The 16,747-nt window shown below is 38.8% G+C and overlaps 1 protein-coding gene and 1 long non-coding RNA gene across 6 annotated transcripts in view; one reads left to right on the top strand and one right to left on the bottom strand.

The window, feature by feature from the left end:
* UBE2D3 (ubiquitin conjugating enzyme E2 D3) overlaps positions 1–10,405 on the bottom strand; it is a 28,028-nt gene extending 17,623 nt beyond the window's left edge. For 2 of the 5 annotated variants that reach the window (XM_057726548.1, XM_057726547.1), the window contains exons 1-2: positions 10,275–10,405; positions 9,346–9,500 (exon numbers count right to left, since the gene is read on the bottom strand). In XM_057726548.1, the coding sequence (XP_057582531.1) occupies positions 9,346–9,369 (24 nt within the window). In that variant the 5' untranslated portion in view covers positions 9,370–9,500; positions 10,275–10,405. Of the gene's footprint in view, positions 1–1,341; positions 1,394–8,468; positions 9,321–9,345; positions 9,501–10,274 lie in introns of those variants that run through there. The other 3 variants (XM_057726546.1, XM_057726545.1, XM_057726549.1) reach the window with 2 other exon arrangements.
* Positions 10,406–10,997: 592 nt separating this feature from the next.
* Positions 10,998–14,170, top strand: LOC130848276 (uncharacterized). Its single transcript, XR_009052586.1, has 3 exons — positions 10,998–11,660; positions 12,185–12,238; positions 12,773–14,170. It is a non-coding gene; the product is annotated as an uncharacterized LOC130848276 (long non-coding RNA).
* The last annotated feature ends 2,577 nt before the right edge of the window (positions 14,171–16,747 follow it).

Raw genomic sequence — 16,747 nt, forward strand, 5'->3', positions numbered from 1 at the left:
TGACCCAGAGCTATTCACAGGCATATGCCCTGAAATTACATGGTGAGTCCAAAGAAAAAGAGGCCACATTGGACAGCAGAGATAAAGAACTAACTTGGCATACAGATATGCAATTTCAGTTTCTGAGGTTGTACCTTGCTAGAGTTACTACAGTTACTGCTTTGATTGTTAACTATCCCAGTTTTCTTCTAATAATTCAAGGGGTGGGGGGACAAAAACAGAGTGAGGAGATCCATTCTAAGCAGAGTGCTACCTGGGCCCCATTACCAATTATACACAATTCATTCTACAAAATGTATCGCTTTTATCTTGCTGTAAAACATGTAAGAAATATAAATGAAGCAAAGTCTCAAATAAAACTAGAAGAATCAGGGAGAAATCATGTGGCTTACCTAGTAAAGAATTAAACTTTCAATAACAGAAACTAGAGACTAATTTAAATCCATTTCTAAAACAAAAAGTGTAATATCAGCTCAAGTTCACCCAGCAAAGCATTTATTCATTTATATAAAGACTGCCTTTTTGGTGTCAAGCATGTTAGGTCTGAAAATACGAGGATAGAACATGAATACCTCCCCCAACAGACTGAGTTAAAAGAAAGCAGACATAATACAAAAACAAAAAATATTTCAAATAACCTGAGTGCTTGAAGTAAAGGCATTCAACAATCTGTGAATTCTGAAAAGGTTATCACTAACCTTGCCTGGATTTAAAACAGTGACATTGGAGCTGGGTCTTGATGGAGGGATAAGCATTTGAGGTAGAGAAACTAATTCAAAATCAGGGGTGTGAAAGAAAACAGGATGTGAAAACTGCTTGCAGTTTGGTATACCAGAGATGCAACAGGGTACAGGTAAGGGAGTAGCAGATGCGGCTAGAAAGGTTAATCAAGGCTGGATCTTTTGAGAGTCTTGAATACGTCAAGACATTCCACAGGTAACAAGTCACTGATAGTTTTTAAGCAGGAATAAGACAAATGAGATTTGAATTTTTTTGATGTACTAGCAGTAGTACACTAGGAGTGATTGACTTTTTAAGTCATTCTAAAAGCAGCCACGTATCTGTGTACCTAGCTTGATAGTTAAGCTTAACATTTTTACTATACCTCCTTCAGTTTTTAAGTGTTGCAGATATAACAGAAGACCTCTCATGTACCCCCCAGGTGCCCTTCCCTTTCCCTGATAAGAGGTTAAGACTATCCTAAATTTGGTTTCTGCCATTCCTTCACATCTTCATACACCACTAGACATGTATATAGCATTGTCTGTGACAAGGACTTCTAAGACTGATGAACTACTGACCCTCTATCCCCCAAACACACATGCCCACACAAAATCTTACTTAATTTACAGGATGTCAAAGACTCTTTTCACCCTCCATGTTATAGGAATACCTATTACAAAGGAAGAGTAGATAACATTAGGAAGCTATAGCAGTAATTCAGGTGAGAGAAGAACATAAACTAAGTCACTGGGAATGAAAAATACCTTAAAATACTCATCACTTTACCCTTACAACAACCTTATGGAACTAGGTCTTATCTCCATTTTACATTAGTACTCCCCTTAAGAGAGGAAAGGAAAGACAATTCAAATATAGGACACACTGAGCTTCAGGATGGGTAGGAGAGCAAAGTAGTATATCTACTAGACAATCTGAAAAAATAGGTCCAGGGATACATTTAAGGCTGCTTTCCCAAAAGAGGGTTGTTGCATCAAAGATGTATTTAAGTTAAAGAATCTGATGTGGTTACTTGGCAAACTGGAGAAAAAAATTTCCATCACACCAACCCAACTCTTCATCAAGACCACTGAAATAAGAAAATAGTTGGCAGGGGAGTTTGGCACACACCAGCTAAAGGCCCCACTCACCTTGAAAGGACAATGGATCAAGGACACATAAGGTACAATGCTAAAAACTGTACTGTCCATGGGGAAAAAAAAACCCCAAAATTAAACACTTCTTTGCCATAGTGTGTTCTTTTGGGGAAATTTTCTCCTTTTGGGATCATCTTCCTCTGAATTGGTTCCACTGAAACCTCCTGAACACCTGGCTAGTTTGAGAATCCAGGCCTTCTCCCACTGGTAGATATGTTTCTCCCTTCCCTTTGAAAGCCTAAATAGACCCACAGGAAAAGAAGTCAAACAAATTTCTCTAAAAGGCAATCAACAGGTCTACAGCTTAAGCCAGTGAGTGTTCTCATCTGGAGGTACGTGATTAAACAGTAATGAGTCTGACCATTCTTTATGTGGGACTCAGAAGAGAAAGCCTACAGTTTAATTTCAGGAGGATCTTTGCTTCTACCATCATGGGACACCGTATCTTTGACAACTGACTGTTGGAGGTAAAACATGAAAAGGCTGAGAGAGACACTGGCCAAGAACAGAAGTCTAAACACACTGCTAAATATTTGGTTTATGTCTTTCTAGTCTCTCTACATCTTCCTCATTCAATGAGGCAAAATGACCAACCACAGGCTACAAAGAGCAGGAAACCAAGGTACTGAACACATTAAAGGCCTAGAGGGATGACGGGAAGTATAAGAAACGGTCCCTGCCTCCAAAAGGCTTATAAATTGGAAATACAGGAACTATTTACAAAAAATGAAACTATAGAGCAGCCATGAGTACATGAGTCTCTAGTAAGATTTAAGACCTCCGATAACTATTATTTACACATTCTGCTAAACATTCTTTCAATGACAGCCACTATTTATACATCAGATCAACATAACCAAAGTGAGCATTTATGAAAGCAAAGTTTCTATTTAATTAATTCTGCTATGGAAGTGTAACTCCCGGTATAACCTTTTCTAGTTTGTCCAGTTCCATCCCTCTCCCAAGGGCTTGCCAAAATTTAACTCAGATGACTACTGTGGTAAGACTGAGCACAACACTTAATCACAACATTAAGTACAATAATTACCACCATCTTCCACAATCATGTTATCCCAATCTATGCCATCCATCTTGCATCATCACACAAAGTCATAATGATAGCAGTACAGATACATTTCCTATCATCACTTTCGGGAAAACTTAAGGTCCACCCCACTACTATAAGTTAATTTCTTATGTTTAATTCAAGAGTTCATTTCTTTCAAAACTTTTACTTGACTTAAAGATTTGAATAACCATGGGAATCAACACTATAAAGACAGACCTTGCCTCTTCAACCTATACTGAGCAACATAAAATACTACCTTGAGAGCTGGATGAGATTAGGGCATGAGGTAGGAAGCAGAGTAAGTGCCTTTAAGAAATTTTGAGATAAGAATCACCCTCAAAAGGCATTTACAACCTAGCAATATAAAGGTATATATTCAGACCAATGATAGAGGTCAAAATGCAATACTAATTGCTCAATTAACCAGATAAAAATTGCTCTAGTTCATATAAAGATCAAGTTTGCTATGAAGTAAACAAAAAAGTTTTAAAACTTCAATGCTGTAAAATTTTACATACCGTATGTAGATACAAATAGCAAGGAAGGAAGCAACAAATATCTCAAAAATGCATGGTTACCGGAAGTCATTTCAAAAGAAGGAAGCTCAGCAAAAAGATTTTGGGATCTGAACAATTTCATATTTGGACTTAAGAATGGGAAGGCATAGTCCTTTTAAAGATCATTTTGGTTTGGAATTTGTAATTTCTTCTGAGAAATCCTGAAAGTTTCTTTTACCTTAACCATCAAGAGGTTAAGTGCTGCATACCATGTCTCATTACATCACTGACAAGAAATTAACTTCCTGTTTAGTTGTAATTATGTGAGACAACTATGCCTGTTCATCCAAACAAGGTACAAAGAATGGCTTGAATGAATAATACAATTTTCTTTCTTTAGATCACCATTAAAAATAAGTCACTTAAAATCACTCAAAGCGATTCTGTAAGCATTATCTCTAAATGGGCAAAGACAGCCAAATTTAGTTCCTAAGCTTTGATCCAAAGGAAATAAGGCATTTTATAGATATGAAAAAAATTAACAGCAGTCCAGTGGTTGAAAACATTCAATTATACATTAGCCATGAAATTATAACAAGGCTGGGATTAATGTGACGCATATAAACACATAAATTGGTATCTGTCACTCTATACAACTTTTCAAAATTATTATAAATCAAGTAAGGGAGGCATTTATTTAAAGTAAGAGGAATCGTTATTCATATGTCAGATTTACCCATTATTAAAGATAGGTTCATCTAAATATCTTTTCTGCACTGTACTTTGTCATTGTGTTTATTATTAAAGATAAGTTTATGTAAATATCGATGTTAAGTATTCCACCTTGAAAATGAACAAGTAACCAAGAAGCAGTGAATCACAACTAAGACCTCAAAGGCTAAATACAAGAAATTTAACTAAGAAAAGCTGGATGGAGGTGAATGATACAACATTATGTTCAAAGTATAGTTAGAGATAAAAATCAGATTTGGACAAAGTATAAAATACTTATTTGAATTTTTCCCCTCCCCACATAATAGGACCGAAGGTACCTTTGTTTTGAGACTAAATCTCATCTAACAACACAGACTGGCAAATAATATACTCACTAAACACATCCATTCCTAATTACACTATACAATTCTGAAATAAGATCATTGTTATGGTAGCAAAACTAGATCAAGAGCACAAGATTTCCAGTGAAATAAAAATCATTTAATTTTGTTAATACTAGTTTGTCTCTAAAGGGAACTAAAATAGTTATAAAAAATACTATAACAATGACAAACCATAGTGCAGGAAAGATATTTAGAAAAACCTATCTTTAATAATGGATAAATCTGACATTTGAATAATGGTTCCCCTTATTTTAAATAAATGCCTCCCTTACTTGATTTATAATAATTCTGAAAAGTTGTATAGAGTGACAAATAACAATTTATGTGTTTATATACTTATTTCCTTCACTCAGAGCAGAGACTGCCATGGGTAATAACAGGCTTCCCTATATTTCGTCCCCTGGGACTAGACTACTGTGCAGAACAGTAAGACTTCAGTAAGTATTGATTAAATGAGTAACCCCTATGTCTGAGGTTCTTAACCAGAGGGGGGCTTCAGAATCACCTAGGGGACATTTCAAATTTATGCCTGTTCCCAGAGAAATGATTTCTAAGACTAGCAAGACCTCATGTACCTATCTTCTTTAAAAACTGTTAAACATTCTGATATATAAATGTAACCCACGTCAAAACTCACATACACAATATCTAGTAGAATGCAAAAGCTAATCTAGGATTTGAGAATTAATCTGAAACATTTTAATCTCAGTACTGGGAACTTGGGTGTCTTCTTTAATAAAGAGATTATAGTGAAATGCTTTGGAAAATCCTCAAGAATTGACTGTATCTTAGATAACAAAGGACACCTGAACCCACGATTTAACATGCAATAATGAGATATCCAGTATAGTTTTTCCCCAGTGCTAGCAAGAGTATTCAACTTTCCGCTTGTATGATAACTACTAGAATTAACAATGCAGAGGATCCACGATGAAACCAAAGCACAGTGTCAACATCACCCTTATTTAAATAAAAAACTGAGGTCATTATATGATCAGCATTTCTCAGTCAATGAATGCTCTACAAACTTAGCTGCCTATAGACAAGCCTTGAGACATGATGCATACAGCCTATAGGCTCACTGGAAAGAAATTTATGATGCCCCTAGTCATTAATCAGCACATAATAATTTCCTTAATTCTTGAAGACACTAACCAAAAAGAAATTCACTCCTACTTTCAAAACTTATGTTAGCTAAAATTTGAACTCACAAATTAGCTATAATCTAAGAATAAAGTTAAATCCCAATTATTTAAATGTGAAGTGGGAGAGGAGACAGAAGCTTATTTCAGGAAGTAAGATTAAATTTGGGAATTCAAATTGTTCAAAATAGCAGTACAGCATGGAGTTTAAGAGGCTGAGTTCTTAAGGTAGACTGATTCAAATCTCAGTCCCTTACCAGCCATCTGACCATAAAGTAACTTACCCTATACCTGTTTCTTCACATATAAAATGGAATGGCAAGAGCATCCATCTCATATAGCTGTTGGATTAAATGAGTAGATACTCATAATAAAGGGCTTAGAAACTGTTCAATACATAGTAGAGGCCATGTCCTAGCTATTAACAAAATGATAGAAGAAAAAAAGCTTTTTGAATACCAAAACCCTAAAAAGACGACATGACAATGTAGCGGTTAAGAGCACACACTGTGGAGTCCAACTGCCTAGGTTCTAATCCCAACTCTGCCATATGACCCTGAGTGGTTTTTAACCTCTCTGTGCCTTAGGTTTTTAATTTCAAGAATGGAGATAATAATTATACCTACTTCCTTGGGTTATCATAAGATTAAATGAGTTAATACAAGCGCTTCAAACAGTTCTGACACCTTCCAAACACTCAAAGCATGAGCTATTCTTTCAGGCTTGGTTCACACTTATATTTTAGGTAAAGTTCTCTTTAAACTTCCCCAAAATACATGCACTGGGGCATTTTGTTTGATGAGAGTAGTAAAACTGCCTGTGGCTCCCAAACACCACCAACTGAATTGGGAGTTCCCATTTTTTGACTCTTTTTGTTTAACAGCCTTGTAAGATCACAGCTTGTCCAAATAAAGAATACAAGAGAAGAAAAAAAAAAAAGAGTTGTTTGATAAGGCTACTTGGTCTAAGAAATATTCAAACAAAAAATTAAAACATAAGCTTTAGAAAAAAACAAATTTAAAGGCTCAATCAAATGAACTGCTATTGATTAAAAATATTCCAACAATAAGCACTTCAATAAAATATCAGTGAGGAATACAGATATATCTTAACATTTGGGGAGGGTGGGATGGAGGGAGGCCGCAGATGAGAATTAAAAATAAGAGAGGTGCCTAAAATAAAGAGTACCTCCCATCAGTTGCCCACTTGCTAAAACTGTTTGAATCTGGGACTTTTTTTTTTTTTAAGTTTTACCATGTGATTCTGGCACAGCTGAAAAACAAATCACACTCACAACAAAATAATGTCCCACTATGAACACCTTTTCCCCCCCAGTTTGCAAAGTGTTATGTCAAGTTTCTGTATTATACATATCTCCAAAGCATTTACAAAGGGAGACAATCTGGTACTGATAGAGTACTAGACTAGGAAAGTTCTTTACTAAGTTCTTTACTAAAAGTTCTTGAAAATTAAAGAGTAATATTAAAGTTGCAGTAATAATTTGAGTGCCATGTGTTAGGGGCCTGTTAAAAGCCACACATTACCTTATTTAATCCTTTAAAAAACAAAAACAAAAAAAAACTTAGGCTCTAAAATTTGTTTTGCTCACTGCTGCATCCCTAGTGTCTAGAATAGTGCCTGTTACATACTAAATACGCAATTATTTATAGCTCGTATGCAACAAATACTCATTTCATAGAAGCACACAGATAAACTTGCCCAGCCTTAGAATTCTAACTGGAGCATTTTTGCTCCCAAATTCACTCTTAACCATCACACTGCCTCTCTAGAGCTTTTAAATCATTAAAGTGGTGTCACAGCAGCTGGGTATCACCTGTAAAAGAAAAAAAATCAATGAGACGTTCCTTTAAAGTGTTCTGTTCCACGAGCATAAAAATCTATGGATGTGAAATTATTCCACATCTTAGTGGCCTGAATTAATTCCTACAGATAAAAAGTTCTGATTTGTACTGAATGCTATGTTCAACTATATTACAAAACATAACTATGCTCCTCCAATGTGTTGCTAGCCTTCAAAATGGTCATAGAAAGAGATGTTTAACAATCCTTTTTACTTTAAGCCTTAACTCCTAAACTCCTCTCCTTTCTCCTGGTCTCAAAAATACAAAGACTTAAGTTTGTATTTCACATCAACCCAGAGACAATGCAATGATGGCCTAAAACAAAATTCACCATTTCAACATTAATAGATTGAATGAAGATCTAAACTTCATCTTTCATAAATACCAGTTTTGCCAAATAAATTCTGAAGTCACATGTTAAATAAATGTAAAATTAAGCAGCATCAGGTCTATTTTTAGTAAAGCCATGTCCTTGCCATTCCTTCCATGTAAACTCTTTTTAAAAAGTAACCTATCAAAATCAAAGTTTGTAACCCAAAACCTCCTCTGTCTCCTAGTTTTATTAAGGCTGAATTTATTCCATGGCATTTTTTTCAAGTTAGCTGTAAATACTCCACCCTCCTCGATTGTGCAACAATCAAACACATCACACACACACACGTTACAAAAAAGGGAAATACAGTCTGAAAGTTTGAATATAGATAAGTCCTGAGCAGGAAATCTTAGATCAGTGAATAACCTGATGTAAAAGTTAACATTTAACAAAATATTATTTCATATTATTAGGAAAGGAGATGCCGGAAAGAGCCTGAACCAGTTAAAGCAGCCGCCATCTTAAAATGCGGGATAGAAGTTAGAGCAAGAAAATGAGACTAAACCACCGGAGGTGGAGGTTCCGCTCACCCCCGGAGCCTCGAAAAATCCTATTTTTTTCAACTTGGATCCACAGCTTAGCATCAAACCTCGTTTCAAATAGCCAATTTTCCCGGAGGCTGTTAAATGAACTGAAGCAAAAATAGGTACACCTAACCTTCTCTTGCTGCCACCACACTCAACCCTCTTCCCGCACTCCCCCACCCAAGCCAAAGAAAAACTGGAGCTTCCAGAAGGGTTTTACATCAGTTCCCGGTGTGCCTCTGATAAACAGCTTCGGGTGAAAAGCCCCAAGTACAGAACATAGGAAGTGGCAACACTCTGTCAGCGCGTCTCCTCCCAACCCCACTTATTCTTGTGTAACCTGCCCAGAGTCGATGAACAGTTTCTGACTAGACTCATCCACTACTCCTAAACTGCCAAAACTCCTACCCCGACCCCTTAGTTAAGTTCGGGACCCGCCGGATTTCTTAAACCTCCTCTCCTGAGTTTCCCACGTTTCTTCCTCCAAAAGGCCCACAGTCTCGACCACACAACTAAAACAAGTTTTCAAGCACCGAGAATAAGAAACGCCATGACATCTGCCGGAGCGTCTCTCGGCAATTCTGAAACGGGACTAGCTCTTCTTACAGAAGAATCGAAGCGCCTGAAATCACTCTCTCCCATCCCTAATTTGCACCGATTCCACTGAAACATTCAAGTTAACACCTCACTTGCCACAAGTGTTCTGTTCCCCAGTTTTAAACTTAATTTCTTCATAAAGTATATCCGCGTTTCCCATCCCCCAAAAGAAGTGACCCAAGGGAGATACTTCCATAATTATACCCCCTCCCCATCCCAAAGCTTTCCTCCAGGCTGAGCCTTCCTTTCCTCCCACGACCCCATTCCCTTCAGCCCCAGGGGTTACCTTATTAATCCGTTTCAGCGCCATAGTCTGTGCTTTCTGTCTGGCTCCTCACTATCCCGGTGTGTGCTCAAAGGTCCGGCCAAAAGTCTTGATTATCCCGGCGGCTGGGAAGGATTGTCTCTTCGTCTCACACCGGCTCTGCCAGACACAGGCGCCTTTTGCAAAAACGGAGCAGATCAGCACTCGCAAGGCCCCGCAGAGACCCTGACGAATCCAAGTCCCTCAAAAACGGTCGCGATCCGGAGTGGGTGGGGTGGCAAAGCCACCGACAGCCTCTATGCCGTGCTTCTGCCCGAAGAGGGGGCGAGGGTGACGGGAAGAGCGGAGGGGTGGCTACAAGTTTGACTTCCCGGCCTCTCGAAAGGAAGAGACCCGGGTGGGAAAGGAAGAGGCGTAGTAGAAAGGGGTGGGTGCGGGGCAGGGTCCGGGGCCCAGCAGAGGAGGAGCCGGGGCCTAGTCGGCGCTATGCCGGCGTCACTAGGGCAAAGAAAGGCAAGGGGGGAGGGGAAAACAAGAGACTCCGGACTGACGCCGGGCTTCTTTCGGTTTCTCCCCAAAGGTGCGGCCGGGAAGGGGAAGGAAATAAAGGAGAGGCTTGATATGTGCTGCTGTCCCCGCAGCTAGAGCTATTCTGTGTCGCTCCTGACGCCACCGTACACTCCGCCTTCCAGCGCGCTCCCGCGCGCGCCCGCCCAGCCACCGCCACCACGCGCCCGAGCTGCCCCTGAGGCTCCGGCTTAGGCGCGAGGACGCGCCCATTCCCCCACCCCCTGGAGCAGGAGAGGCCCCGGCTCCTGCAGCCTACCCACCCTACCCCACCCAACAGGCTGGTCACTCCAGCCACCGAGGGCCTGTATTTCCCCTCTTACCCGGCCGGCCAGTGGGCCGGCCTCCCTTCCCCTCCCCTAGCCGTCCACACCCACGCGTACAGAGGGGCCGGGGCCTCCCTCAAGCTGCGGCCTCGGCCTCCTCCCCGCGCGGCAGCTGGTGCCTCCCCGGCCCTACGGGGCTCACGCGCACGACACAGCCACAAGATGTCCGCTCTGACGGAACTACTGCCAGCTGCCACGCTCCGCCCCTCCCCCCTCCTCCTGCCTCTTCACCGCCGCGTATCAGTCCGCCAACGCCGCCGTCGCGAGCACGGGACGAATCTAAAGGTGAAGGGGGACGGTTTGCTCCCCACGTCCAGGGCCGAGCGTATCGGTGCCAACCCGCTTCTCCTTCTTTTCGGAACAGCACCTTCTTACTAAACAGATCGGAGGTTGGACTGGGAGGGCGGGGGCCGGAGGCGGGTCATGGGCTGGGGGGGAAGGGTAGACGAGCGGCGGAAACCCTTAGACTCAGAGAAGCATCGAGAACCGGAAGGAGACCATGGGAGGAAGGTAATGGAAGCGGCAGCTGCGCGGTCGAGCCCCATGCCCCTCCCGATAGCGTCCCCCAATTTCCTCACTTGGTATTGAGGAGGTGGATCTCGCGAGAATCTCGTGGCTGGTTAACAGGAGCTGTAGCACTGCAGTGACTTAAGGGCAGTTTTGTGCCCTCTTCCTGGTCGGGGCCCGCCCCCAAATCCGCAAATTCTCGCGAGATGCAGTAGGGCACCGGCACGAGCTGGGGCGGGCCGTCGCCGGGAAAGCACCGCCCCGAATGCTTATACTGGTGGGAGGGAGAGGAAATGGAATTCCCCTGACTGGTAAGAACGCGAGCCGGCACATCCCTCTCTTACGCGCCCAATCAGGAATGTGCGGTGGGAGGTACTATGGGTTAATTACTGGATACCCTTAGTCTAGGTTGACTCGGGCTTTTGAGGTTTCCGGTGGAGCAGGTGAGCAATATTGACTCGCCTGCCGGCCTGGGCGGGTTGACCTGTGGGAGGAGTCGCCCCTCAAAATGGGAACAGTTATTTCAAATAGAACCCGACAGGCCGCTGACCAGCGCTCACACGTGCGGAAGCCTAGTGCTATTCTGACTCTAAGGCCTAGAGGGCCAACCCTGAGAAGAGAGTGCCCATTGACCAGTCCCCAGAATTAGAGCAGCCTAGAAATCAAGCTCAACTGTGAACTGATGAGGATGGAGGATAGGGAGATTGGGGAGGGCTGTTTACTTGCCTCTGTAATTAGCGATCACCATCGCTAGGGTTTGGTATGGCAGAAGGCTTAATACCTTTTTCCTCTGTTGCTGTGTTTCAGTGCCTAAAGGCAAAAAGTTGCAAAACTCATTCAAGAAATAAGAGTTTGGGGTCCGAAAAACTCAATACTTATTGAAATATCCAGGGGGAGAAATATAAGATTTTTTCTGCCGGTGAAGAGAATGGAGAGGTGATTTTGCTTTCTAGTATATCATACTTCAGGCAAAGCGTAGTAAGATTGATTTTTAAAGGGAATTGAAAGGTAAGCACTGACTTGCTTAAGGTTTTCTAACGGAGATCTTTAAGAATTAAATGGGGATATAAATTTGTTTTAAAAATATACTTTTAAAAAAGGAAAGCAGCAAGCTATTTCCTCCTACAAGAAAGTATTACCTAATAAAAACGTATTAGGTCTGTAATAGATATGTTATTATTCAAGTGGCCATAATAGCATCACTAGAGCAATTAGTGAAACAGTGCTTCCCAAACTAGTATCTTGCAATCATCCAGGATTTGTTCAAAATGCTGATTTTCATTTAGTAGGCCACGGGTGGAACCTGAGAGTCTGTAATTCTAACAAGCTCCCAGGTGATATAGATTACTCAGAAAATAACTGTGAGCACCAGAGCACGGAAGTGCTCACCTCATGGCCTGTTAGGACATCTCTGCCCCCTCCCTCTTCCCTGAATAAGCTTTCTTTTCTCTTTTAACCAGTCTAATATAGTAGAAACACAGGATTAAGGAATTGGAGTGAAAGAAGAAATCCAGGTTCGAGTTCTTGTTCCATTGCTTCCCATTTGTGTGATATTGGTGTAATTACTTTTCTTAGTTTCTTCAACACTAAAGTAGGCATAATAATAGCTGTCCTTTCTCACAGGGTTATTATATGCTTCAAATGTCATAATGCATGTAAAAGGGCACTGTAGGCTACAATGCTGTATAAATGTAAGTTATTAAAGTAATCGGTCAAACATTAGCTGGCCATAGTGTGAAACAAATCTATAAGAATAATAATAAATATAAGTAATATTTGTGGAACATTTATAATGTACCAGGTACAGTGCTTATCAACCTCCTTTACAAATACAGAAACTGATGCACAGAGAGATTAAGTTACTATCCCAAGGTCACAAAGCTGATAAATAGCAGAAGTAGAATATGAACCCATGCAGTTAACCTCAGAGTATTTATTGTCTCAATTTAGAAGTGAGAGAATAGGATGTTTTATATTTTTACTTTCAATGCTATCTGAAGCTAATTTTATTTGACTTATTTCTCCCTCTATTTGTTTTCCTCTTTCAGAAGCCAAGGTACAAGAACAGTAGGAAACATTGCTACCTACTCAAAGGGAACTCACAATTTCCAGGAGGTCCATGAAGAAAAGTCCCAGAGAAGCTAATTTGTACTACCCTAGTCTAAACAAGCTTTGGTATGAAAGTATAATGGACCATGTTAATTCTCTGAATTAACAGAGCACAGCAGACAGACAAATTTGAGGTCAGAGTTCTTAATTGTTTTTGAGTCACAAACCATGGACTCTTTTCAGAATTCTGCTTTTAAACGTATAAAGTAAAATTCATAGCATTACAAAAGAAAAAAATTTTGAAATAGAATCTCAAAATATTCAAGAAAAACAAACTTTTGATATAGGAATATACTGGGTTTATTAACACAGTAAGATCTAGTGGTAGATCTAATAAAGACCAAATTTTTGAAATAATAACATAAACTTTCCAGAGTTTGCAACAGTTGTAATGTGATATAAAGGATCTGTGATTCCTGTTGGAGATACAGACATAGGTGCAGCTGTTTGCTGCTTTTATTCATAATTGAAGGAAATACTGATTTTCAGTTGAGATTAGTAAAAATAAAGATGTAATTTTTTTTCCCAGTCAATTTCACACACACCCTGAATTCTAGTCATGGACTTAATGTTAAAAAACCTTGGGTGGAATCAAGTAGGCATATTTCTGTTGGTAAGCTTTGAAGGGACTGTGACATTTTGACATAGAAATATAATTGATATTCATAATAAGTGATTTATTAAGAAAAAGTTTACCACTAGTATGCTCTTGTTAAGAACGCATGGAAGTGTATAATACGGTAGGAAATAAATTTATCCCATTTGTTGGTTTCTTTTTTGGGGGGTGGGGATGCCTATAAAGGTACCCTATGGAAAATTTATCTATCCAGAATGATTCATTTCCCTAGCATTCTGGATAACTTAGGTTTTATTGTATCACTCTTGTTTATTACATGCTTTATAAATAAGACGTGGAAGAATTGTAAAATGAAAATAATAACCAAAGATGAAGGAAATTAAAATACTGTATTTTTAAAATTCTTAATAACAAGTGTTAATTATTATTTGATGTACTGTGTAGTAGGCCTTTTAATTGTTTATCTCATCAAACCCCGATTACACAGATGAAGCATTCAAGGTCGTACAATTACTAAGTAGTAGAGCCAGGATTTAAACCTACGCAGTCTGACCTCAAAGCTCTCACTCTTTTAAAAACTGAGATATAGTTGAAAAGCTCTCACTCTTAACTAGTAAGGTGTTTATTTTTTTTCACCCTTCGACTGTTAGCCAATTTTAATTTGCCCACTAGTGTAACAAATACATAGTCACTGGCTCAAAATATTTTCACCCAGTGTCTAAAAGAAATTTTTAAAAAAATTTTTATCGAGTATAGTTGATTTACAGTGTTGTGTTATAAAAGGAATTTTCTAAATTCTTCCTTTGCTGTGGTATTACTTATATCCAACACTACCTTTAAAATAAGTGGGCTACCAGTTGGGGCTAGAAAATACTTTGTTTTACAGAAATTTTTGTTGTAATGAAATTTTGCTTAGAAGATGAAGAAATCCGCTCATGCCTTTCCCTGCCCTACAAACATACTTTCATATCCAAAATGAATTGTTTTATATTGGTGCTACTATATTTTATATCTTGACTACTATCAGGATTGTAAACAAGAAATTATTGCATGTAAATAAATCCTAATACATGAAGTTCTAGATAATCCATGCTTAATGGAGGCAAGTGATTATGTAATCCCATATTCATTTTTATTTGGCACTGAAGTGAATTTATTGGTTGATTATGCTTTGTTTGTTTGTATTTACACTAGCAAACTTACATTTCTACTCAGTTTCGCTAGGGTTAAAATTAAAAGGACCATGGCCTAGAAGTATTTTGATGTTTTAAGAGGCAGTTTAGGGTTAGCTCAAACTTTAAAACACTATTCACATATCTGGTATTATGGAGTACCCACTTTACAGTTGCATTTGACCTCTTTGAATTACAATGATAGAAATGTCCCCATATGAAAAAAAGGAAATAATCATTTTTTTTAATATTGCAATGTGCAGTATGCTAAAAAAAGATTAGGGTTTTATATATTGAAAGAAACATTTACATTCAGAAGTTAAAAAGGTACAAGAATGTTGGAGAGATGAGCTAAACCAATCCCTTCTTAATGAATATTGAAGTCTTTCTAATTACGGTAGATCAGGTTTTCTTGCATGAAGTGGCATAAAACAGGAGAAAAATATAAAGAATGAAGAAAATTAGCATAAAAGTAGCAATAGAATAACTAATCCAAATTATGACGTCCTAATAGTATATGAATGCATCAGTGAAGCTACGTTATTGTAATAACGTGAGTACAAGGGTTAATTAAAATGTACTTGTGAATAAAAATAGTTAACATAGACTAGTACATATACTTACTTTATTAATATTACATCTGTATTTTAGATCTTTGTAACTTTGTCATAGAATTTTTTGTCGTTACTGAAGTATAAGTTGATTTACAATGCTGTGTTAGTTTCTGGTGTACAGCAAAGGGATTCAGTTAAACATATATATACATATTCTTTTTCATTATGGTTTATTTTGGGATATTAAATATAGTTCCCTGTGCTATATAGTAGGATCTTGTTCTTTATTTTACATGTGGTAGTTTGTCTGCTAATCCCAAACTCCTAGTTTATCCCTCCTGCACCCCTTTCCCCTTTGGTAACCATAAGCTTGTTTTCTGTGTCTGTGTTTCTGTTTCAATTCTGCATGTAAGTGAGATCATGTGGTATTTGTCTTTCTGACTGACTTAGTATGATCATCTCTAGGTCTATCCATGTTGCTGCAAATGGCATTATTTCATTTTTTTATGGCTGAGTAATATTCCATTGTGTGTATATACCACATCTTCTTTATCCATTCATCTGTCAATTGACATTTAGGTTGCTTCCATGTATTGGCTATTGTAAATAGTGCTACTGTGAACATTGGGGTGTATTTATCTTTTTGAATTATAGTTTCCCCTGGATATGTGCCCAGGAGTGGGATTCCTGGATCATTATGGCAACTCTATTTTGAGCTTTTTAGGGAACCTCCATACTGTTTTCCAGTGGCTGCACCAATTTACATTCCCACCAACAGTGTAGGATGGTTCCCTTTTCTCCACACCCTCTCCAGCATTTACTTGTAGACTCTTTAATGATGGCCATTCTGACCTGTGTTGTCACAGAATTTTATAACTTGCTAAGGACACTGGCTCTAACACAGTTTATGCCATTTTATTAATTTAATTAAATCATAAGTGCTGTGGTCCAGATTTAGTATAAAATTATGAATATACAAAATGCATGTTTACAAATTCAACTTGGAATAGGTAATATTGAGCCCAATTCAAGCAAATGGTATTTTGTATTGTTCGCTTAAAGATCAAATTAGTCTTTATACCTTACCAGCTCAGATTTTCATTTCAAGACAAGTTAGTGTGGTTTAGGAAACTACTTTATTTTATACTGAGATCATCATTTTGACCTTAAATTAAGATGCTTTTTGGCACATAGTGAACCATGCCCAAATGTTGAAGCTAAAAATAAAATTGAGCATTTTTCCATGTAAAAACTTGTATACATGAATGTTCCGAGTATTATTCATAATAGCCAAAAAGTGGAAACAACCCAAATGTCCATCAGCTAATAAATGGATAAATAAAATGTGGTATATCCATATGATGGAATAGTATTAGTTAACAAGCAAGATACTGCTGCAACATGTATCATGAAGCTTGAAAATATTCTGCTGAGTAAACAAAGCCAGACACAAAAGGCCATGTATTGTATGATTCCATTCATATGAAATGACTAGTAGATTACTGGTTACCAGGGACTAGGGGCAGGGAGAATGGGGAGTGACTGCTAATGAGTATGTGGTCTTTGGAGGGGGGAGTTGATGAAATGTTCTGAAGTTAGGTAATGGTGATG

This window comes from Hippopotamus amphibius, chromosome 3 (genome assembly GCF_030028045.1).
Source record: "Hippopotamus amphibius kiboko isolate mHipAmp2 chromosome 3, mHipAmp2.hap2, whole genome shotgun sequence".
Classification (NCBI taxonomy): domain Eukaryota; kingdom Metazoa; phylum Chordata; class Mammalia; order Artiodactyla; family Hippopotamidae; genus Hippopotamus; species Hippopotamus amphibius.